Source organism: Salmo trutta, chromosome 31 (genome assembly GCF_901001165.1).
Source record: "Salmo trutta chromosome 31, fSalTru1.1, whole genome shotgun sequence".
In the NCBI taxonomy this organism is placed as follows: Eukaryota; Metazoa; Chordata; class Actinopteri; order Salmoniformes; family Salmonidae; genus Salmo; species Salmo trutta.
In genome coordinates this window covers 30,359,296-30,384,126 of record NC_042987.1, presented here as the reverse complement: position 1 = coordinate 30,384,126, position 24,831 = coordinate 30,359,296, and the positions used below count along the sequence as shown (strand labels likewise).

At 41.8% G+C, this 24,831-nt stretch overlaps 3 protein-coding genes across 8 annotated transcripts; 1 reads left to right on the top strand and 2 right to left on the bottom strand.

Moving 5' to 3' along the window:
- Window positions 1–296: 296 nt before the first annotated feature.
- LOC115169928 (choline-phosphate cytidylyltransferase A) lies at window positions 297–7,070 on the bottom strand. 6 transcript variants are annotated; one of them, XM_029726057.1, is made up of 11 exons: window positions 6,735–7,070; window positions 4,944–5,082; window positions 4,378–4,447; window positions 4,088–4,208; window positions 3,837–3,936; window positions 3,542–3,658; window positions 3,180–3,331; window positions 2,969–3,047; window positions 2,726–2,868; window positions 1,879–2,067; window positions 297–1,674 (listed from the first exon to the last, which is right to left on the bottom strand). In XM_029726057.1, the coding sequence occupies exons 4-11, from the start codon at window positions 4,199–4,201 to the stop codon at window positions 1,483–1,485; spliced, it is 1,086 nt and encodes a 361-aa protein (XP_029581917.1). In that variant the 5' UTR covers window positions 4,202–4,208; window positions 4,378–4,447; window positions 4,944–5,082; window positions 6,735–7,070; the 3' UTR covers window positions 297–1,482. The 6 variants fall into 6 exon arrangements, with proteins under 6 accessions (XP_029581917.1, XP_029581915.1, XP_029581919.1 ...); XM_029726055.1 differs by lacking the exon at window positions 4,378–4,447; XM_029726059.1 differs by lacking the exon at window positions 4,378–4,447 and having other exon boundaries at window positions 5,000–5,082.
- A 1,509-nt stretch (window positions 7,071–8,579) lies between these two features.
- Window positions 8,580–12,368, bottom strand: LOC115169926 (stress-associated endoplasmic reticulum protein 1). Its single transcript, XM_029726052.1, has 3 exons — window positions 12,097–12,368; window positions 11,668–11,743; window positions 8,580–9,934 (listed from the first exon to the last, which is right to left on the bottom strand). Exons 1-3 carry the CDS (start codon window positions 12,178–12,180, stop codon window positions 9,894–9,896), a joined length of 201 nt encoding a protein of 66 aa, XP_029581912.1. The 5' UTR covers window positions 12,181–12,368; the 3' UTR covers window positions 8,580–9,893.
- A 1,403-nt stretch (window positions 12,369–13,771) lies between these two features.
- LOC115169925 (thioredoxin reductase-like selenoprotein T1a) lies at window positions 13,772–18,294 on the top strand. The gene is made up of 6 exons (XM_029726051.1): window positions 13,772–13,970; window positions 14,840–14,950; window positions 15,643–15,769; window positions 17,164–17,251; window positions 17,381–17,545; window positions 17,835–18,294. The coding sequence occupies exons 1-5, from the start codon at window positions 13,831–13,833 to the stop codon at window positions 17,503–17,505; spliced, it is 591 nt and encodes a 196-aa protein (XP_029581911.1). The 5' UTR covers window positions 13,772–13,830; the 3' UTR covers window positions 17,506–17,545; window positions 17,835–18,294.
- The last annotated feature ends 6,537 nt before the right edge of the window (window positions 18,295–24,831 follow it).

The window sequence follows — 24,831 nt, the reverse complement described above, 5'->3', positions numbered from 1 at the left end:
CTTGATAAATGCATACGTGCTGTGTCTGCCTTGCCATGTGAGAATACATTATGGAAAAAGACATTTGTGAACGATGCACCTTGTTGACAATATGACCTGGCGTCGATTACTGTTGATTTGACAAGGGTCACACAGCCCAATCAATCTCGCAAAACCCGAAGAATAGGTCCAGCTAGTGCACGGAGCTGGGTTCTGATTTAATGTGTGGCTGGTCTGGAGTGTAGTGTAGTAACTGCGTCTTGGTCGTGTGATCACAATCAAGCACGACCAGGGATTGAGGATTCAACAAGAAATTGTACATGGTTAACTTTTTTTTAATTCCATTTACATGTTCTACTCGTTTCTCTTAGCCCTGCTCATTCAGGAGCTAAAGAAATTCAACTCAAACAGTAAAATAATGTTCTTGTATATAGTTATAGACAACTCTTGCCACCAAGTGATCTATAGCCCATGCCTCTAATGAGAAGCAATTTTAACTGATACATTTTACTGGACTGATTCTTTAAAATCTAACATGGTTACAATAATCCCATATTTCAGCTAGCCTACTGTATATAGGAAATAAAACAAACACTCCTGCTTTGCCACCATGGAGACGAAGCCCAGTAAGGGGTGGGCCAACAGCCAAAAACAAGCAATGCCCAACTACAGGAGGGAGAGATGGGACACAATTGTATTCCACAGTCGTTTTTAAAATGAAGTCTTGTTATTGGGCACATTGTTTTTTGGGGGTTTGACTAGAACCTCCTGAAAAGTTTTCCTTTGAGCCCTAGTTCAAATGCTGGGCAACTATACTTTAAAATCCACTGTCCAAAGACTGACCACCAAAACCAGCTAAGCATTATAATGTGCTGCATCCAGGTCAGTCCATGGATGGAGGACATTGACATGCCTACACACATACACACACTCAGACACTAACACTGAGGGGAGTTCAAGGGACTGATGGTTCCTACATTGCAAAGAAAAAGACTCAACTCCGCTGAGAAGGAATTCAACAGTGCACCAAACACCCCACAATAGGGGGACACGCTTGAATTCCCCACTAAACTCAAGGTTAACAAAATAAAATCTCCTCGCTAAGATTAACATCTTGAGTAGGAAGCGTGCATCAGAAATGTTCCTATCAGTGAGGAATCATTGATAATGTCAAATGAAAATGTTAAAGTGACAAACGTAACATGAAGGGTAATGAACACAGCTCCAAATGCCTCCAGTGGTTACTGACTGAATAAAACTAAGAGATGTGACCACAACAATGTGCATTAACCCCCTCGGACTGACAAAGTAGTACAGTTGTTAAGAAAATGGACACCAATTAAAAAGGGAGTGAAAAAATTAAACCGGTAGAGCAAATGAAGTGAGGGACAATGCTATACAGATATAAGTGGACATACTGATAATTTGTTTGGAGGGGTTGAATGCTGATATTGTTGAGGGGCGGGATTAACAGACCAAGATAAAAAAAATAAAATGGGAGCCCTAATCTTCATCAGACTCATCATCCTCGCTGATGGGGTATCCCCGTGCTGCGCTGTGGTGGGATGGAGGGGAAGGTGAGGCCTTGTTTAAGAAGGGTGAGGGGGAGCGCTCGCGGGTGGGGCTGCTGCTGGGGCTCTGTCTGGGGCTGATGGCCTGCAGCATGCGGCCTCTGCCCTCCTTCAACATGTGCTTCTAGAAAGAGAGAGGTGGCATCTCAGTCTAGATTCCAAGTTAATTTGTTGTTCTTAGGCTATAAAACAAATCCACGTTGATCTACAGCACATCTTCCATTGAACGCTACACTATATTATTCCCCAGAGCAGTAAATTAGGATTGCCACAAAAGACACCATTCTAGTCTACATTACAATACACACAGAAAACAAAAAGTTCTCACCAGTGCTCCCTCAGGGCCGAACATCTGCAGAAAGTTGCCAATGAACTCCCGGGACTTCTCCTCCCACTTCTGGATGAGGTCGATGCTTTTGTTTTCCACCTTCTGCACAAACTCCTTACTCTTCTCCTCCACATCTTTCACCTTCCTCTTCACCTTGTCCACACGCTCCTGCAGGTGGTACTTCTTCTCCTGAAAGACAGGGACACAGTGTCATACCAGTGCAATGTCATAACGCCAGACCTTGGCAAGTGAGGCTGCACTAAACAAATCATGTTCCCTAGCAGCTTTTATTCAAATACAACTAGTACTACTAATTCTGATTCCACTGTCTTCCATGACAAATATACCTTTTTCACCCCAATTTCATGGTATCCAATTGTCCCATCGCTGCAACTCCCCTACGGACTCGGGAGAGGCGAAGGCCGTGAGCCATGTGTCCCCTCCGAAACACGACCCTGATAAGTCACACTGCTCGCCAAACCCGGAAGCCAGCCGCACCAATGTGTTGGAGGAAACACCGTCCAGCTGACGATCGAAGTCAGCCCACCACAAAGAGTCGCTAGAGCGCGATTGGACAAAGAAATCCCGGCCGGTAAAACCCTCCCCTAACCCAGACGCTGCTGGGCCAATTGTGCGCTGCCTCATGGGTCTCCCGGTCATGGACCGGCTGTAACACAGCCTGGCAATGAACCCGGGTCTGTAGTGACACCTCAAGCACTGCAATGCCAATGACAAATAGACCAATAGCTACCTCTCACAACTACTGCTCCTTATGACTCACCAAAAGTCATCACAACCAAATACCATCATTACTACTAATAAGAATGATAGTAACATGAAGTGTTACATTGATGAAGCTGACGTTGAGCTCCTTGGCCGTGTAGCCGCGTTGCAGGTTGCGTCTCACATACACGTCATAGTCGCGGACGATGCGCGTGATGATGTCCGAGGTGGAGATTCCCTCCGTCCGCTGGGTAGGCGCAAACATGCCTGTAGGCACAAGGGGCCAAACGGTGAGAGGTCATCGTGACAGACACACGGTACCAGGACATTCATTATGGACATTCCTGCTGGTTGTCCTAGTACCCACCCGCCTCCTTGATGTGCTTGTAAACGTCATCCTGGCCTGCTGATGTATATGGGATGTCGTCATGGGCAACAAAGTCGATCTGGTGGGGTGAGGGGGGTGAACGAGAGAAGAAATACATTATACCCACAAAATATACACTGCACAGATAAAATACACACTCTGAACACACAACATTGCGTTCCATTCCCCCCCATCCTTCCCTCTCTCTCACTCTGTGCTTGGAGAGGAACTCGGGCGTAAGCGTCCAGGGCGCGTCCCTGACGACCTCGTCCACGTAGCGACAGTGGCTGACTGCGTCGTAGCGCTCGTCCTCGTTCATCACCGTGAACCCCTTGAACTTGTGTGTCAGGTCGTCACTACACACTGAGACGAGACGAAAAGAAGCACGGCGGTTCGGGGGAAGTGAATAAACTTGAATTAGTTCTAGCACTTTACATAGAGGGTGCTTGGCGTTATGCCTCCAAACTATTTCCTCAGAAGAACCAAATAAATGGACAGACAGTAAACCAGCAAGAGGGCACTCAAGGCATGTTGAGCGAGGAAAGGTTGACACCACCAGAGTGAGACACTCACCGCCCACAATGAGGTGTGTGTTTGGAAAGAGACCCTTGGCCTGCATGAGGGCCCGGGCATGGCCTGAGTGGAACACATCAAAGATGCCATCTGCATACACCCGAACTGGCCTATCAACTTTGGGAGAGAGGGACATGATGGTGATGACAGCCAATCACAGGTCACTTCAATAGAGAAACATTCCTTATATTTTCAGAACTGTTCATGTCTTTTGAATGGTACTGCTTGCTACAGTTTGAGAGTGATTGAGATGTGTTTCTGAGTGAGTGTGTGTTGATGTGTGTGTGCGACTCACATGGAGTTCCCCTCTTGGCCTCCTCCATACTGACTCGCAGGTATGGAGTGTCCTCAGCCGACTCCAGCTCATCAGCATAGGGGGCGGGATCTTTTAAACCCTAGTGTACGAATACACATTATTACCATGACAACCATAAGAAGGGTTTCCTTCATAAGAATCATGACTCACTTTCTTATCTTAACCAACACACATCAACTCCCTGTAAATGAAGTCTGCTCACACACACACAAAGCCTCTTCCTCACTCACCACGGTGGATCTTGGGACTTTCCCAGGCCGTTCTACCTCCTCAGTCTCTCCGTTAGACCCATCTCTCCTCCTCTTCCTGGACAGGCTGGACCGGCTTGAGCTGTGGGCCTCCATCCCGTGGCTGAAATGTTACACACACACACACACACACACACACACACACACACACACACACACACACACACACACACACAGTAACAGCTATCATCTTGCTTAAAAAGAAAAAGCAATAAGATGCACTATTCCAAATTAGAGAATTTGCTGTCTGCATGGACAAAAACAATATTCACCTGTAGCGGGATGTGCAAACAAGGAGTCTTATTGCGGCTACTGAAGGTTATACCTTTGTAAAAAATAAGCCTGTCAAAATAAAGGAAATGCCAACATAAAGTGTCTTAATAGGGCTTTGGACCTCCAGATCAGATCAGCTTCAATGCACCTTGGCATAGATTCTACAAGTGTCTAGAACTCTATTGGAGGGATGTGACACCATTCTTCCATGAGACATTCCATCAGCTGTTTTGTTGATGGTGTTGGAAAAGGCTGTCTCAGGCACCGCTCCAGAATCTCCCATAAGTGTTTGATTGGTTTTAAATCTGGTGACCGGGACACACAAACACACCCTTTAACCCCCCTATGCTCCTTTGAGACCCCTGTTTCAAAGTCACTGAGATCTCTTCTTCTAGCCATGGTAGCCAAAATAATGGGCAACTGGGCATTTATATACATGACCCTAAGCATGATGGGATGTTTCTTGCTTAATTAACTCAGGAACCACACCTGTGTGGTAGCACCTGCTTTCAATATACTTTGTATCCCTCATTAACTCAAGTGTTTCCTTTATTTTGGCAGTTACCTGTCTGTCATAGATCAGTCTCTCCCCAGTGAGTCTACATTGAATGCAATTCACACCAATTCCATTATCCACCACAGGGCGGCGTCCATCCACTAGGCACTACAAGGAGGTAGAAAGGTCGGGTGGTGTGTTTCTGCGTCTGCAGGGTCGAATGGTACTGTTACATAATAACCCGTGTTGTCGGTGAACACGTTCACTGGCCTTTCAATCACCCACACTTTCAAGTCGACACTAATACCGTTCAGGTTTCATGCGCGGACTGGTGTTGAAATAATAAATATGCACATTTTTCAGGAAAGAATTTAAGATTTGTATTTTTTGCCTCGTCTAATTCCGGACATGCCTTTGCACTAACAAAATCAGTGACGGGTTAAAAAAACTCACTCCACTTTAGGGTAGTCGAGTGTTGAAGTACGTTTGACGGCTGTAATATTCTTTAGTCAAAAGGTACTACTGCTCAACAAGCTCGGCCTTTCTTGGACAGCGTAGTGTTTCAGAGATTCACATGTCATGTCTGAAATTGGTTGCGATAAGGAGAAGACCAAGGACGATACATGCGATTTGCAAAAGTGATAGGCTACTTGTAATGTAAACTGGTGCCAAACGGAAACACAACGTTCCCATAACTATTTACCCGTGTGTGTGTTCCATTGGACCAGTTAGCGACTTTAGACTTCAAAAATTATTCCATTCCACATCATCTAGCAAAGTGACTGTGTGGGCTTGTATTACCATCTTCATGGGTACCGGAAATCCCCAAAAGTCCCCACAAGGATAGAAAAACAAGGAAAAGTTTCCCTTATTGGGACAGTTCCCACTTCCCCACGAGGACAAAGGCTATGTTATGCTTTGGGGTTAGGTTTAGGGTTACAATTACCTTTAGGGGATAGTGATATGGGTTAGGGGTTATTGACAATGGGATTTTTAATTGAAATCAATTTTAGGTCCACACGCGGATAGTAAAACGTATGTATGTATGTGTCACCAAAGTTGTCACTTACTCCCTCCCTTTCTCTTTCTCACACACACACTTTGCTAGAAGATTATTGTCTGTAGACTGGAAAATAACAATGCTTGTAAAGTCACAACCCACTAAGTGATCTCATGGAAGGCTCACCTACAGCTGCACAAGGGTCAGACGGGCTTCCTGTGTGGAGTAAAGGCGTCCGCATGCTTACTATCCAAAACAGTTCAGTGTGTGCATATATTATGATGACACTGTGACGTTATGCTCACCGGCAAGGTTGTTTTTTTTTTAGGTTGTTCATGCACACAAAATATATTTTTTTTTAAATTAGTCATCTCTTGTTGACTGACAATCACCAATAAAGGAGCATAGACTCAAAAAAAGTGTGTGCACGACCACCCCCAGAAAACCTTGCCGAAGACCTAAACGTCACAAAATGTTGTCATAATATCTGCTTAACTGTACCAAACTGTTTGGATGGAAGTATGCCAATGGATGCCTTTACACGGGAAGCCTGTCCGACCGTGTGCAGCTGTAAGCAAACGGGGTGTATCTGCTGGCTATAATCTACAGCAATCTATTGTCATCTGATAGTAGAGAGAAAGGCGGAGGTAGGGGTTATCACACGTAGCTAGCTTCGTTTAACTGACCTCGAAGTGCAGATGGCCAGTCTTAACAAGCTGTCTTCCATATATTAGCTTGACTATCCAACAAAGTACGTAGCTAGCCAGTTGTGCCAAGTATAACTCTATGGGAAACCATTCTGATCACACTATAGCTAGCTAGCTAAAAATACCTAGCTGTAATATGATTCACGAACTTACCGTTGTGCTTGGCCTGGGGTTTGCAGTGTAGAAGTAGCTAACGTTACTGTTGCAAACTAGCTCATAGGCAGTGTTCTGGGAAAATCTTTGCTACCTACTGACTGTGAAGTTGGTGCGCTTTCTGCTGCTAACTAGCTAGCTGTTGGCTAACGCTAAATTCAATAACTAGCTAGTATAACAATTTACCGACTCCCAACATTCAGGTAACGTTAGTCCAATGTCACGAACTGTGCCAGCAGCTCGATATGTAGAGGGAAAGGGCAGACGGATTATCAACACAGTACTTCTGCAATCCTCGGATTGACAGGTTTAGTCCACATAGGAACTACAACAACCAGAGCATCTTTCCAGGAAATGACGTTATTTTTTAATGCGTGGCCTGATATTTCCGGTGAATTTTCCGCTAAAATCTCTGAAGTCATAGAACGGTATTATTCTGCCACCTTGAGGCAACTAACTATTCAGGCAAATTCCTTTTCAGGAAACTACAATATTATGTATGTATGCATGCATGCCAGGGGATGTCTCATAATAATGGCTGGAACGAAGTGTTATGACTGGAATGTAGTGAATGGAATCAAACATCAAAACCATGTGTTTGATACTATTCCAGCTATTATTTTGAGCCATCCTCCCCTCAGCAGCCCCCACTGATGTGTGTGTGTGTACATACAGTTGACGTCGGAAGTTTACATACACTTAGGTTGGAGTCATTAAAACTCGTTTTTCAACCACTCCACAAATTTCTTGTTAACAAACTATAGTTTTGGCAATTTGGTTAGGATATCTACTTTGTGCATGACACAAGTAATTTCACTTATAATTCACTGTATCACAATTCCAGTGGGTCAGACGTTTACATACACTACAATTGACTGTGACTTTAAACAGCTTGGAAAATTCTTGACATCATGGGGAAATCCAAAGAAATCAGCCAAGACCTCGGAAAACAAATTGTAGACCTCCACAAGTCTGGTTCATCCTTGGGAACAATTTCCAAACGCCTGAAGGTACCACGTTCATCTGTACAAACAATTGTACGGAAGTATAAACACCATGGGACCACGCAGCCGTCATACCGCTCAGGAAGGAGACGCGTTCTGTCTCCTAGAGATGAACGTACTTTGGTGCGAAAAGTGCAAATCAATCCCAGAACAACAGCAAAGGACCTTGTGAAGATGCTGGAGGAAACAGGTACAAAAGTATCTATATCCACAGTAAAACGAGTCCTATCTCGACATAACCTGAAAGGCCGCTCAGCAAAGAAGAAGCCACTGCTCCAAAACCGGCATAAAAAATGACTTAAGGACAACAAAGTCAAGGTATTGGAGTGGCCATCACAAAGCCCTGACCTCAATCCCATAGAAAATATGTGGGCAGAACTGAAAAAGTGTGTGCGAGCAAGGAGGCCTACAAACCTGACTCAGTTACACCAGCTCTGTCAGGAGGAATGGGCCAAAATTCACCCAACTTATTGTGGGAAGCTTGTGGAAGGCTACCTGAAACATTTGACCCAAGTTAAACAATTGAAAGGCAATGCTACCAAATAATAATTGAGTGTATGTAAACTTCTGACCCACTGGGAATGTGATGAAAGAAATAAAAGCTGAAATAAATCATTCTCCTATTATTCTGACATTTCACATTCTTAAAATAAAGTAGTGATCCTAACTGACCTAAAACAGGGAATTTGTACTGGGATTAAATGTCAGGAATTGTGAAAATCTGAGTTTAAATGTATTTGGCTAAATTGTATGTAAACTTCCGACTTCAACTGTACATGCAAATATGTTAGTATTTATTCTGGGTGATGATTGGTATCTTACATAAGAAAAGCACGCAAAATAATGTACCAATTATCATATTTTATTAATTTCGCTCTTACATTGCCAGCATACTTTATGCACAGTAAAATGACCAGGTTGTCATTTTCATCCAGCCCTTAATATTTACTTCTAAACACTGGTTTAGTGAAGATAATTACATTTTATCCAGTAAGCTTGAGCCTTGAACTGTTTCTGTAAACATGAGGACAGGATGTCAGATCAACTATCAAAGCTTGAAGATGTCCTTATCTTACTTTTACTGATCCATATTCAACTGACTGGATCAGTTGACAATCCCAAAGCCGCAAGAATAGGCAGGGCCAATCAATAGATACAAAATATTTAAAAGGTAGATGAGGACTAGACCGCAAAAAAATAGGACTGCTTATCATTACGTACCACTAATTTCTACCAAAACCATGTAGAGTTTGCCCAACTTCTTACACCAACGCCATGTTAGCAGCCTTGAGCATTCCATTTATATGACAAGTATTTTAATTATAGACATTCAGTTACATAGCATTGTTTAAAATGTAGAAAATTCCATGAACTGCTATTGGTTAATATTGTCCATAGGGAGCTAACATGGCTGCCATATGGAACTCTTTGATTATATGGTGTCATGTAAATGCATCATAATGCCATAACTTCAATGTCCTAACTTTCTAAATACATGGCTCTGGTTTCTACCATTTAGTTGTTCTTTTGGCATGAGTATTATATCCAGCTTCAAATCTTGTGCTAAGATTTGTGTTGCTGAATTTCTTTCCAGTCTGACCAAGGCATTTGGTCATTCTACCAAACAGAAAACACGTTCAAAGCAAAACAGAACATTTCTTTCAATACACTAAATTAAAGAAGAAATTGTAGTTCATATTACACACTGAAATTACAGCAAAGTGGTGGCAAATAAGACTTCCAGAAAGGACCACCAAAAACAGAGCTCACAATTCCACAAGATGGCCAACTTGCCTGAGATTGACAGAGCACATCACCTTATTATTTCAGAAACCCCACTATTGGAATGCAGCTTGAATGGCTTTTTGTTGTGTACTGAAAATTGTTAACCTCTATCATTTAAGGCACAAGGTAGGAATGACTTGACAGAGCATGCCAAAAGTAACCAGAAAGACAAATAACAAGGGTCAAACAAAATAATACAAATTAAGAACAGAACGTCACTAAAAGTGCAAGACAGTGGCTCATCGTCCTTGGCCTAGCTGTGTGCAACTTAAGAAGACTGAGAATGTTGAGTGAAGGATAATGGGACGTCATTGAGCTGAGAGAGGTGGTACTTGGTTGGGCGGATACTGAGTGGAATGGACATGTCATCCTACATGCCCATCCGAATGCTTTGAATGATCTGGAAAATAGCTGTGGAGAGAGATAATTCAAATGTTAAGAAAATAAATCTACACTGGAGTTCATTGACAAGGAATTTAGCTGAGTCGAAGAATCCCTCAGATGACGCTAGAAAACCCTGACCCAAAGTGAAGGTTTTTATTCGCTGACAACAACAGTCGTCATTGAAGCTCGGAACACTGTTGGGAACTGAGCAGAATGTACTGCTGGAATAGTCTACGTTTTCTCCTTTCTTTTACTCGCCAGTGGGACTATAGCCCTCCTTTCCTGCAAAGTATTAATTTATGTTTAAAGGTGACTAATGTAATTGCTCTATTATGTTCTGCTGGAATCTCTGAAAGTGTTGCCAAACCCACTGACTACTAAAAGCTTGGATTGGGACAAACAGCGGGAGGGGAGGACAAGGGAGTAAGCCAAAATGTCAAATCAGACCACACAGAAACAGTACAAACATTTTGTCTGACCCAGGATAGAAGACGAAAACAGACTCCCAACAGTTAGCAGGCGGAGTTCTTCGAACACTCCTTCGAACACAAAATGTGTCCTTCCCCAATATTAGCTGAGAGAGGCAACAAGCGCATTGATATTGCCTGTTAAAAAGCAAATATTGACAAAAAGATAGATGTGCAAAGGCTGACAACCCTATGGCTGTCAGGAGAAATAGTGGTCCTTTGAAGCTCATTGGTAGAGCATGGCGCTTGTAACGCCAGGGTAGTGGATTCCATTCCAGAGACCACCCATACATAAAATGTATGCACCCATGACTGTAAGTCACTTTGGATAAAAGCATCTGCTATATGGCATATATTAAAGAGCCTAACAACCCCGTAATGAGACCATTGCTTGGTTTGATTACGGTATGAAGGTCCTGCCTACTTCCTGGATCAAGGCCCACACTGTTTTTGAATGGCCTTATTATAGCATCATGAAACCGTGACCATTTAAGATACTGTACATGTAGAATTATATTAGTATTCGTGGATTCATTTAATTCTACCCAATGCCTTTGAACATTTTCAATTACTCAAAAATAAAACGTCATTGAAAAACCTTAATGAAAGGCATCAGGTAAATGTAAATTATTCCACGAATATGAATATAATCTTACATATGAATTTGATGATATCTTGAAGGCCATTCAAAAACAGAGTGGTCCATGATCCAGGAAGTAGGCGGGACTTTCATACTGTAGACGTGGGTGTATACTAGGAACCAAACAGGGAGGGACCCACCTGAATTTGTCCAATAGAAACAAATTTTTGTTGCAAAAGATTTTCCGTTTGCTACAGTTTGGACTAATGATTACACCCCTGGTCTACTTCAAAGACTGTTTGTGAGATAAGGTTATGAGATATGTTTTTATTTCAACGATATATTCAGCACCATAACAAGTCGTACAAGGCATCACACCTGTGGGAATGTGAACACCTGCACATGCTTGAGAAAAAGAAAAACAAGATTCTGCATACACATGCTCATTTAAGATATGAAGAAAGAAGCAAAGGGAGGACACAATTTGCCCCAGCACTACGATTTCACGTTCCAAAACTACACTTGTAGACCTCAAAGGTATAGATAGGTAAGCAATATGGATTCATCTGGCCTTATGACAACCTCGGCAGAATGTTGGATACACCTTTCCAATCCTTTCAGATCAACAAAAGTGTCTGGGATAAAGTATGGATCAATTTCAGAGTTCTGCTCATCATCACTGGGAAATTAGTAAAATAGTCAACAGAACTCACCTGATCCACACACAACAAAGATGAAGAGGGCCAACAGCCAGGGTCCCACAGCCACCTTATCATCTTGAGGGTTTCTCTGTGAAACCAAATACAGTACACGTCATGCTACTGTACTAACATGTCAACGGGTCAAACATGTATAATTCTCAAACCTGTAATCAGAAACATACAGCTGTTTAAATAGAATGTAAACAACTTTGTATGATGTTACATTTCATGGATACTATTGCAACAGCTGACCAAAGATTGAAAGCTTGAGCTGGGAAATTTGCATATACTATGGGCAAAGCATACGTAAAGGTTGAAAAAAAAAACGAAACAAAAAAAACTAGCAATCAATCAGACAATTAAGCATTTGCTAGTTACTCATTTTAAGTAACATATTCCTTAACCCGTTTTCAAACCAAAATAAAATGGTTCAAATGTTACCGTAGATTTGGCTACGTTGCCTCTTTGCGTGATATTCTTGCTGTGTTTTTCGTTGGCCATACGAATCCTCTGTTTGGCGACCATCTTCCAAATAAGTAGGTTATGAATTATTTAACAAAAATGTGGAATGTTAGTTATATGGTTAATCTGGCTCACTGGTATGCAGCTGGCACTCGTCTACTCTACAGTACAAAATGTTTCAAAAGGGAGAATAAAAGCAGTGCAAATGTCTACGTATGCAAAGTCTTAAGCCCGCCCACACAGGAAGACCGCATTTCGAACTTGCAATGTATATTTGCTATATCTTTCCGCCGCACACTGTGTGGCGATATAGTTCTTCCCACTTTGATCATTACAAACTAGCGCTTACGATATTATTGCGTTTGCTAGTGTAGTTTCACAATTCTAGCACTTCAGCTCTTTCGACGTTGATATATGTAGTAAATGCAAACCTAATGCACTTGACAGTGACATGTTCATTTCAGTAGTCTTCATTCTTGTATAGGGGAACATGTTACCCAAACAAACAATGATCAGAATGTACTCAAGCGGCAGAGTCGATATTCGCGTTTATAAACCCAGGGTCGTTACAGTACTAATATATTCAATCCACAGTTAGATGACAGGAAAGGCACTTGGTTGTGTGCAGTAAGATAACTCAATATTACAATTTACATATTTTTTGTTGTTGATAATTCAATTGTACAGGTAAACCGTCACCTACTCATTGAACGCTCGTTGCGCATCAATTTCAAAGCGTTCGCTCTTGTGATGCGGTCTTTAATGATGACGTGTATCTATTTACCTATGCCGAAGAGTTTTATAACTAAACCCAAGATAGACCACAGCTTGTCATTTCAATTGGCTACAAATGAGTCAAAGTGGCAGAACACGCAAAAGCTAGCGAGATCCTATTGGCGTGTTCTAATATATTTGCATATTTGTCAGCCAAAATCCATCTCGTTTCATCTCCCCCCACTGCCGTCCACTGGGCTTCCTCTCATTAGGCTACTATGTCATACTTCACTTGCGGAATGTAGTAATTTCACCCCCCCCATTTTTTAGATACATGGCGAAATAAATTACATTCTAATAACATAGAAAGGCACTCTTTCTTCTTAGATTTTTTTTTAAACAGACTTTCTCTGGTTGAGCAACGATATTTTTTATTGAACCTTTATTTAACTAGGCATGTCAGTTAAGAACAAATTATTATTTACAATGACGGCCAACCCCCTAACCTGGAAGACGCTGGGCCAATTGTGCGCCGCCCTATGGGACTCCCGATGATACAGCCCGTGATCGAACCAGGGTCTGTAGTGACGCCTCTAGCACCGAGATGGAGTGTCTTAGACCGCTGCGCCACTTAGGAGCCTTAACATTGGCTAGTTAACGTGTTTTTTGTAAGTGGCTTTAAAGGTGTACTGTCGTGTATATTCATACTCAGAAAAATCACTGAATTTATTATACATGTGCTTAATTTTTCACTGTACTGTGACGTTTCACTTGACTCAATTTCTCGGGCAATATGCTGCGTTCATACTGGTCGGATCTCTGAAATGTCCGACTTGCTAACTGGTTGCAGTTATAAACGTGCCGCGTTCAATCAGTTAGCAAGTCGGACATTTAAGTATTTCCTAGTTCCGTGTAGAACGTGAACGCAGCAATAGTTTAACAGAGCAGAGTGGGGGACGGGAGTACAGGATTTAGCAGTAGTGAAGAAATCGTAGCAGAATGGCGGAGAGGTGGCTACCTTTTTCGATCATATTTCTAGGAGTTCTCTCCTTGTATTGTGCTGCGTCGGCTGATAACAGCGGCATTAAGAAGATGAAGATGCAATTTGCAACAGGGCCACTTCTTAAATTCCAAATCTGGTAAGGGAGGACAATACATTTTGAGTAGACCTCGGTTGTTCAGTTAGCATTAGCTACTTGCTCGTGTGTGTCTAAACCGAATGTGCATTTCCTGTCTCGGAACCAGAATCGTTATAATTTCCATGTAATGAAATTGACTGTCAAACTGGTGTAGTGTCCCATATTTTTGTTCAAAACATTATCTAACCTATTTTTCCTGAATGAATTATTTACCTAGGGGTAACGAGCTAACGAACCTAGCTACGGCAGTGCAAAGCTACTGTAGCTAGTTAAATCCTATTAGGTAACTAGCTAGCTAATTCTGTTCAGGAAGTTGGGTGGGTGCAGTCAAAGACACTTAATCAGCTAACAACATCCACATGTTTATGTAGCTAAATGACAACCGTGTTTTGTCTGTTGTTAATTCATCATCTGTAGGTGAGAGTTTGAAAAAACATCTAGTTAGCTACTCTACTTCCACTGTCAAATGGTTAATTCTGTGATTTGCCTGCCCATGTAGGCAATAACTGTTGGATTAATTTATACAATTTCAAGAGCATGGTATTAACTCAGACCAAGGGAGATTTGTGTTTGGAATGTGAAATGGCTATATTCAGTAGTTTAATGATGCATTTGTGCAATAGAGTAACCGTGTGGCATACAATGAAATGCCACCACATGCTTTACTGACAACACACCAGGATTAGCATGGAAGTCGCAACAACCAATCAAAGATAACTTTGAACTCTAGTTTGTGTATACGGTTGTCTGTTTGGCTGTGACCAAGTGTATCTAGCCTTGCCTCTGAGGACCGTGTGTTTTTCTGAGTGCATCACTGTCTGGTCCCCTGACTCTGGTCCTGTTTGATTCTCTCTCCAACTCTCACTCAGCATCTCCTGAGGGTACAAGAGGGTGTTTGAGGAGTACATGCAGGCCTTGTACCAGCGGTACCCAGACATCCGTATTGAGGGAGAGAACTACCTTCCTCTACCCCTCTACCGGTAAGTTACCCTCAATGATGTATATAAACCCTGGATTGCTGATGTTATGTATTGGCCATTGAGGCTTTGAAGCCACCGGTTGGCCATATTGGCACTCCCCAGTAGGAGCAGTTCTCCATAGGAATGAATGCATTTCTACAGTATTTCAGTTAAAGGTTTCAAGGACAAAATTACATGTATTTACATATTTGTGTTGTTGTGGGGACAGTTACATTAGTCATCTCAAAAAATTATACTTTAATTAAAATGTTTGTTTTTACCTTTTTATTTTTATGATTAGCTCACAATGTAATAATGCATTATGTCATTACAATTATGCATTTAGGTGTCTATAATAATGTAGACATTAATAAATGAATTTCTATAGGAGTGCTATGATTGAGGCACAGTGGCTTCAACACAGTGCTCCCTCTCAGACATCTAGTGTATATCAAAATAACTGGTTATACTGTGTGCCACCATACCATGGAAACGCCACACTTAAATTGGAAGCGTATTGCAATGTATTCTCCCATGTGTGGTTGTTAACAACAAATTGACCCTCAGGTCTTCATCTGTTCTGGGCCTTAGGGCCAACACACTACATACCGCCGGGTGCAAAAACATTTTCTTTGCTGACGATTTACACCTTGATATCTGCCACTCTGTTCTACCCTCTCTCTGGAATTTAACATCTTGTTTGCTGTCCTCAGACACGTTGCTTCCTTCCTGTCCATGTTCAAGCTGGCACTGATCGGACTGATCATCATTGGCAAGGACCCCTTTGCCCTCTGCGGCATGCAAGCTCCAGGCATCTGGGTCTGGGGACAGGAGAATAAGGTGAGCATCTCTTAGGTAAAAAATGCTACATGACACTTGGTGTTAGCATCACAGGCATACCGTATGCTATTGTATAACAATACTCTGCAGTTTAAGAATAGCCATGTTGATTTGTGTTTATTTAACTCAGTCCTTAAGAGATGCATTGAAAATGTAAGAGTAGTCATAGACAAGTCACTACTCAGTAGTGACTACTGAGAGACACACACACACACTCTCATACCTTACCCATGGGAGTTCATAACAACTGTTGTTTTCCCTGGCTATGAACCTGGATCTCCAAGGTAACATGAGCCAGTGGTGCTGAAGTAGAGAGCACGCAGTATTGAAATCCCATCCATATATACAGTGAGCTCCAACAGTAGTGCGAGAAAGTTAGACGCACAAATATCATTCCCCCAAGACATGCTAACCTCTCACCAGGGGGGTAGCACTTATTGGGATGGGGTGGTATGATATTTCTGATTAACTTTCTCACTCATTATTCACGATTCATTTAGGATTATCTGTAATCATGGTAGCATCGACATTAATGTAGAAGTGTTTTGAAAACATGCTATTCTTATTTACAATAAAATGGACTCCAAAATGACACATTATTTTCCATTCATTTCTATTGGGCACAAAATCATCTGAAACACAACCAAAACAAACAGCAAATGTATCTAACACGTTTGTAGAATAACAACCTTGATGTAATCATTGCGTTCTAGGAATATGGGACGAAAATAAGGTGAATGCACCAATTTGTAAGTCGCTCTGGATAAGAGCGTCTGCTAAATGACTTAAATGTAAATGAAAATAATTACCTTTTTACTACTTTAATACACAAGTGAATTTTACCCAATACCTTTGGTCCCCTAAAATGGGGGGGGGGGGGGGGGGGGGGGGGGGGGGGTTCTCCTGATATGGATGAAAATACCCTCAAATGAAAGCTTTAACCCCATTGTCATTGTATAATTTCAAATCTAAAGCGCTGGAGTACAGAGCCGAAACAACAAAATGTGTCACTGTCCCAATACTTTTGCTGCTTACAGTATATGCAAAACACACTGTGGGCAAATAAGAATGTACTTGGGTTATGTAAGCAGTAACACAGGACCACTACATTGCTCTTGCGTGTTCCTCTGATTACCGCTATAACATGTTGCTGTTTTATCCTTGAGCTGGGGTACACAGACATAAGGCTATGGAACAATTTCAGATTGCTATCTATACTTTTATATACAAACTTTCTAACTCAAAGTATTGAATTGACAACCAATGAACTTTGCCCCATTAATCTCAAATCCTGATGTGTAGATATCATTTATCTATGTGTCATGTTAGACATGCCCCAGAGAGGATGGAATCCATGGCCAAACACTCATCGATTGATATTCTGTGTCTTTCAGATTTATGCCTGCATGATGGTGTTCTTCTTCAGCAACATGATTGAAAACCAGTGTATGTCAACAGGAGCGTTTGAAATCACGTTAAACGGTAAGGCTCACTTTGCCACATTACTTGTTTGCATGAATATGCACAAATCCTCCACGGACCTTGCATCATTGTAAAACATCACACAGAAAAGAGTGCGAAGAGTTGATTTGTCTGTACCTACCTGGGCAGATGTGCCAGTGTGGTCCAAGCTGGAGTCGGGTCACCTGCCCTCTATGCAGCAGCTGGTCCAGATCCTGGAGAACGAGATGAAGATGAATGTACCCATGGACACACTCCCCCACCACCGCTCCTAACCCTGTCTCATCCCCCGGATGGAGCCAAAGACCCCTCCACGTACAGAACCCTCCATGTCTTCTATCCACCTCAGTCTGCACAGTGGAAAGAACCACCACCTCACACACACACACACACACACACACACACACAATATCTCAGACTAATTTACTGTGTGGTATGGTGTTTGTGCACTTAAATGTTCTATTCACATGACCGTAGTTGTCAGTTTAGGAATACTGAACCTACTCAACCTTACATCAAAAGTTAGGGTGTCATTTTTTGACAGAACTTCAAGGACTTTTGGATGCGCTTGATGTGCTCACTTTTGTCTCTTTTTCCTCTGCAGGTTTGAGGTGGGTTTCTCAATGGACTGTGAGGTGATGTTAATGAAGGTCTGCGCTGAAGGCAGGAAGACTGCTAGCTCAGACTGGATGTCCCCATTGCTCCTCACCACGCCCCTTAGACGCCCCGCCCCTGATGCTAGCTTGGGATCTACGGCAACCCGCAACAGCCATTTTGTTGTACTATTACTACTGCAGATCGTTCATCTTGTTGCAATAAACATTCAGTTTTGTCTCTTATGCTCACATGGATCAATTTAAGCGCAACAATATTGATGTGGAGGGTCAGATATTAGAGATTAATATAGATTTCCCCCCCTTCCAGATCACAGGTCTTTAATTAGCCACACATCCATCCATGTGAGTTAGGCATGACCATAGGCGGCGTTTCCATAAGGCCAAAATGATATAGCCTGATTAATCTATTCCTCTCTATACAGAAATAAATAAAATCATTTAAAATGGGCTACTAAAGTATGATTTGCCCACAGTGGGTCATAAGCATTTCCTCCAGTTGGAAGGAAAGGCAGCACACGGCAAATACCAAATGCGTGATTGTTTAGTTGTGGCTGTCATTGAAAAGCAAAGGCCCAGCCAGGCATTTCAAAACATTTCAAAATACAATCACAAGAAAACCTAGTTTGGAAAGTAAACCGTTTATTGCTGTCAGGAGAAAACAATGAAAAGACTAATCTGACTTTTACTATAACAATTATCAACTTAATTGAGCTAGTGGACCCTATCTTGACAGCGGTGTGAGTAAATATATAAAACGTTTTAGAGTTAATTTCCTCCAATTCTACACATTTTGCCATGGGGCAGAGAAGATTGAGCAATTGAACTAATTTCATGCAATAATATATATTTTTTGCCATAGGGTGGAGAGAAATGTTTGCAGTTTAATATATGAATGAGACTAACAAAATCAATGGTGGCTGGTAATTTGACCATGATAACAAGTCTAGATAGCTGACCGCTAAACTAATTTAGCAACCCCCCCAAAAAAATATATTGATGTAAAACCAAATTTTGAAATTGCTCCTTGTGTATTCTACTATTCCGAGGGCCGCCAGTTGCCCTGGCCTAGGCCTACTGTACGCTATACATGCTCAGCATTACATCCAACAGGGATTGAGTTATATTATTAGCCTAAATTATGACAATCCAATCTACTCATCACATTAAGAATGGTAGGCTTGCATAAGTGCAAATGCGATGATGCATGGAATGCTTTATTATAAAGGTGCATTTTTATGGTGAAAATTAGCTTCCCCAAACTAAACTCACATGCCTCATATAGTCATGACGTTTTGCTTTTGAGCCATTATTTATAGTATAACCATTGTTAGTGTACTACACGGAAATGTCTTACATCATCTGATCATGAGCATTTGAATAACATTTAAAATAGCATTTCAGAATTATTGTAATTTGTATATTTCTTTGCATAGCTGGACATTTAATAAAATGTCTGTCCAATGGTGAAAGAGTTGGGTGAGCTCGGTCTGCTTGAGCGAGGACAAGGTTAACTGATTTCGGTTGTTGGTATGACGATAAGTAAATTATTTTCTAAAGTGACTAGGCGGATAAGATCAAGAGAAAAACCACACCAGCTGTTTTTCAAAGGTTACGTGCACAGATAAATCCAGGAGGGGATACATTTTTGTAAGAAACAGGATCCTAGTTTTCATCCTAAAGACCTATGTAAATGCAGGAGACTGATAACTTAGCAGATGTAAAGTGTATTGGAAATGTATTGATTTAGAATTTGCACCCTTCACTACTTATGGAGGACTACAATGGATAGAAGTTATATTGAAGGTACACCATATAAACTACCGTTCAAAAGTTTGGGGTCACTTAGAAATGTCCTTGTTTTTGAAAGAAAAGCAAATTTTTTTGTCCATTAAAATAACATCAAATTGATCAGAAACACAATGTTGACATTAATGTTGTAAATGACTATTGTATATTCCATATGTTCCATTAAAAATCAGCTATTTCCAGCTACAACAGTCATTTACAACATTAACAATGTCTACACTGTATTTCTGATCAATTTGATGTTATTTTAATGGACCAAAAAAAGTGCTTTTCTTTCAAAAACAAGGACATTTTTAAGTGACCCCAAACTTTTGAACAGTAGTGTATAAAAGTATATACAAACTTTTTTGACTCATCTCATACACTGTAACTACTGTGTATCTTTCCTGTTGTCTAGTCACTTTATTCCTAGTTATATGTACATACACTATATATACAAAAGTATGTGGATACCCCTTCAAATTAGTGGATCGGCTATTTCAGCCAAACCCGTTACTGACAGGTGTATAAAATTGAGCACACAGCCATGCAATCTCCACAGACAAACATTGGCAGTAGAATGGCCTTACTGAAGAGCTCAGTGACTTTCAACGTTGCACCGTCATAGGATGCCACCTTTCCAACAAGTCAGTTAATAATGACATTCTAGATGATTCTGTGCTTCCAACTTTGTGGCAACAGTTTGGGGAAGTCCTTTTCCTGTTTCAGCATGACAATGCCCCCGTGCATGAAGCGAGGTCCATACAGAAAAATGGTTTGTTGAGATCGGTGTGGAAGAAATTGACTGGCCTTCACAGAGCCCTCACCTCAACCCCATTGAACACCTTTGCAATGAATTGGAACGCAGACTGCAAGCCAGGCCTAATCGCCCAACATTGGTGCCCGACCTCACTAATGCTCTGAATGGAAGCAAGTCTCCAAAGCATTGTTTTAACATCTAGTAGAAAGCCTTCTCAGAAGAGTGGAGGCAGTTATAGCAGAAAAGGGGGGACCAACCATATTAATGCCCATTATTTTGGAATGAGATATATGATGAGCAGGTGTCCCCATACTTTTGCAGAATGCAGTGCGTCACTATATAAAATAAAATTATTCTAATCTTACAATAAAGCATGAAATTAATGATTTCTAATCTAAAAATCTAATACAGTGCTTTGCCAGGCCTGTTTGTGGAATAGCCTACTATTAGCACACCATTGGCAATGTTCCAATACCATCTAATAAAATGATTTCCTAGCTAATCACTGACAGTTGAAATGGCTGGAATAATCTTTGCAGTAATACTTTCAGTTCGGGCTCCTGGATGCTTCCTGGCCATGTGACTTGACCAGGAAAAACTCTGGCAGCAGTAATTATACTCTATCCCAAGGACCTAGAGATCTTCAGATTGCATCTTTGAACCACATGGGAATTTGTCTCGAATCTCAAAAACTTGTCTGAGCAGCTAAATCCTGGTCAAAGTCCTGTAGTGTACACCTGGCTTTAGGCAGAGACGTCAGGAGTAAATTCCTAGAAATGCGTGGAAAGCCACACTTAACAAATCCCTTTAATGAGAGAATTACATTAGTGTTCCACAACTGAAGCTTCTGTACTGTTCAGCTATTAACAATGTAAATAGTCAAAATGAAATAACTAAGTGTGTTGGAAAGATGCCCCTTCCCATCATTCTTCTTCACACTGAACAAAAATATAAACGCAACATGCAACAATTTCAAAGATTTTACTGAGTTACACTTCATATAAGGAAATCAGTCAATTGAAATAAATTCATTAGGACCTAATCTATAGATTTCACATGACTGGGAATACATATCTGTTGGTCAGATACCTTAAAGAAAAATCAGGATCAGAAAACCAGTCAGTATCTGGTGTGACCACCATTTGCCTCATGCAGTGCGACACATCTCCTTCGTATAGAGTTGATCAGGCTGTTGATTGTGGCCTGTGGAATGTTGTGCGAAGTGCTGGATATTGGCGGGAACACGCTGTCATACACGTCAATCCAGAGCATCCCAAACGTACTCATTGGGTGACACGTCTGGTGAGTATGAAGGCAATGGAAGAATTGGGACATTTTCAGCTTCCAGGAATTGTGTACAGATCCTTGCGACATGGGGCCGTGCATTATCATGCTGAAACATGAGGTGATGACGGCAGATGAATGGCACGAAAATGGGCCTCAGGATCTCGTCATGGTATCTCTGTGCATTCAAATTGCCATTCATAAAACGCAATTTTGTTCGTTGTCCGTACCTTATGCCTGCCCAACCATAACCCCACCATGGGGCACTCTGTTCACAACGTTGACATCAGCAAATCGCTCACCCACATGACGCCATACTTGTGGTCTACCGTTGTGAGACCGGTTGGACATACTGCCAAATTATCTAAAATGACGTTGGAGGCGGCTTATGGTAGAGGAAATGAACATTCAATTCTCTGGCAGCAGCTCAGGTGGACATTCCTGCAGTCAGCATGCCAATTGCATGCTCCCTCAAACTAGAGACATCTGAGGCATTGTGTTGTGTACGAAAAAGGCACATTTGAGTGTCTTTTTATTCTCCCCAGCACAAGGTGCACCTGTGTAATGCTTATTCTGTTTAATCAGCTTCTTTACAGTGCATTTGAAAAGTACTCAGACCCCTTCACTTTTTCCACATTTTGTTACGTTACAGCCTTATTCTAAAATTGATTTTCTTTTCTTCTCATCAATCTACATATAATATCTACATATAATACCCCATAATGACAAAGCAAAAACAGGTTTTTAGACATTTTTTGCAACATAAAAAATATATCATAAAACTGAAATACCACATTTTCATAAGTATTCAGACCCTTTACTAAGTACTTTGTTGAAGCACCTTTGGCAGCGATTACAGCCTCAAGTGTTCTTGGGTATGATGCTACAAGCTTGGCACACCTGTATTTGGGGAGTTTCGGTCAGGTTGGATGGGGACCGTCTCTGCATATCTATTTTCAGGTCTCTCCAGAGATGTTTGATCGGGTTCAAGTCTGGGCTCTGGCTGAGCCACTCAAGGACATTTAGAGACTTGTCCCGAAGCCACTCCTCCGTTGTCTTGGCTGTGTGCTTAGGGTCGTTGTCCTGTTGGAAGGTGAACCTTTGCCCTAGTCTGAAAACCTGAGCATTCTGTAGCAGGTTTTCATCAAGGATCTCTCTGTACTTTTCTCCGTTCATCTTTCCCTCCTTTCCGACTAGTCTTCCAGTCCCTGCCGTTGAAAACATTCCCACAGCTTGATGATGCCATCACCATGCTTCACCGTAGGGATGGTGCTAGGTTTCCTACAGACGTGACGCTCTGCATTCAGGCCTAAGAGTTCAATCTTGGTTTCATCAGACCAGAGAATCTTATTTCTCATGGACTGAGAGTCATTTAGGTGCCTTTTGGCAAACTCCTAGCGGGCTGTCATGTGCCTTTTACTGTGGAGTGGCTTCCGCCCGGCCACTCTACCATAAAAGGCCTGATTGGTGGAGTGCTGCAGAGATGGTTTCCCACAGAGAAACTCTGGAGCTCTGTCAGAATGACCATTGGGTTCATGGTCACCTCCCTGACCAAGGCCCTTCTCCCCCGATTGCCCAGCTCTAAGAAGAGTCTTGGTGCTTACTGTGTTCTTGGGGACCTTCAATGCTGCAGACAATCCTGTCTCGGAACTCTACGGACAATTCCTTCAACCTCATGGCTTGGTTTTTGCTCCTTATATAGACAGGCGTGTGCCTGTCCAAATTATGTCCAATCAATTGAATTTACCACAGGTAGACTCCAATCAAGTTGTAGAAACATCTCAAGGATGATCAATGGGAACAGGATGCACCTAAACTCAATTGAGTCTCAGCAAAGGATCTGAATACTTAAGTAAATGAGGTATTTCAGATTTTTGTCATTATGGGGTATTGTGTTATAGATTGATGAGGGAAAATTGTTATTTAATCAATTTTAGAATAAGACTGATACGGAACAAAATGTGTTAAAAGTCAAGAGGTCTGAATACTTTCCGAATGCACTGTATATGCCACACCTGTCAGGTGGATGGATTATCTTGGCAAGCGAGAAATGTTCACTAACCAGGTTGTAAGCAAATTTGTGCATATCATATGAGAGAAATACGTTTTTGTGCGTATGGATAATTTCTGCTATCTTTTACAGTACTATGCAAAAGTTTTAGGCAGGTGTGAAAAAATGCTGTAAAGTAAAAATGCTGTCAAAAATACACATGTTAATAGTTTATATTTATCAATTAACAAAATGCAAAGTGACTGAACAGAAGAAAAATCTACATCAAATCAACCCTTTGCCTTCAAAACAATGTCAATTCTTCTAGGTACAAAGTTTTTGAAGGAACTCGGCAAGTAGGTTGGCCTTAACATCTTGGAGAATTAACCACGGTTTTTCTGTGGATTTAGGCAGCCTCAGGTGCTTCTCTCTCTTCATGTAATCCCAGACAGACTCAATGATGTTCAGATCAGGGCTCTGTGGGGGCCATACCATCACTTCCAGGACTCCTTGATCTTCTTTATGCTGAAGATAGTTCTTAATGACTTTCGCTGTATGTTTGGGGTTGTTGTCATGCTGCAGAATACTGATGGTATTGCACGATGGATAATTATCTGCCTGTACTTCTCAGCATTGAGGAGACCATTAATTCTGACCAAATCCCCAACTCCATTTTCAGAAATGCAGCCTCAAACTTGCAAGGAACCTCCACCATGCTTCACTGTTGCCTGCAGACACTCATTCGTGTACCGCTCTCCAGCCCTTCGGCGAACAAACTGCCTTCTGCTCCAGCAAAATATTTCACATTTTGAATCATCAGTCCAGAGCACCTGCTGCCATTTTTCTACACACCAGTTCCTGTATTTTCGTGCATAGTTGAGTCGCTTGGCCTTGTTTCCAAGTCGGAGGTATGGCTTTTTGGCCGCAAGTCTTCCATGAAGGCCACTTCTGACCAGACTTCTCCAGACAGTAGATGGGTATTACCAGGGTCCCACTGTTTTCTGCCAATTCTGAGCTGATGGCATTGCTGGACATCTTCCGATTGCGAAGGGAAGTAAGCATGATGTGTCTTTCATCTGCTGCAGTAAGTGTCCTTGGCCGACCACTGCGTCTACGGTCCTCAACGTTGCCCGTTTCTTTGTGCTTCTTCAAAAGAGCCTTCCCT

Excerpts from the sequence above, each read along its gene's own strand:
- LOC115169926 (XM_029726052.1), bottom strand. The coding sequence starts at position 12,180 with ATGGTCGCCAAACAGAGGATTCGTATGGCCAACGAAAAACACAGCAAG. Across the intron at positions 11,744-12,096 it reads GCAACGTAGCCAAATCTACG|AGAAACCCTCAAGATGATAA; the intron begins GTAACATTTGAA and ends TTGGTTTCACAG. Across the intron at positions 9,935-11,667 it reads CTTTGTTGTGTGTGGATCAG|CTATTTTCCAGATCATTCAA; the intron begins GTGAGTTCTGTT and ends CTCTCTCCACAG.
- LOC115169928 (XM_029726055.1), bottom strand. Across the intron at positions 3,048-3,179 it reads AGTTCCTCTCCAAGCACAGA|ATCGACTTTGTTGCCCATGA; the intron begins GTGAGAGAGAGG and ends TCACCCCACCAG. Across the intron at positions 1,675-1,878 it reads TCGGCCCTGAGGGAGCACTG|AAGCACATGTTGAAGGAGGG; the intron begins GTGAGAACTTTT and ends CTCTCTTTCTAG.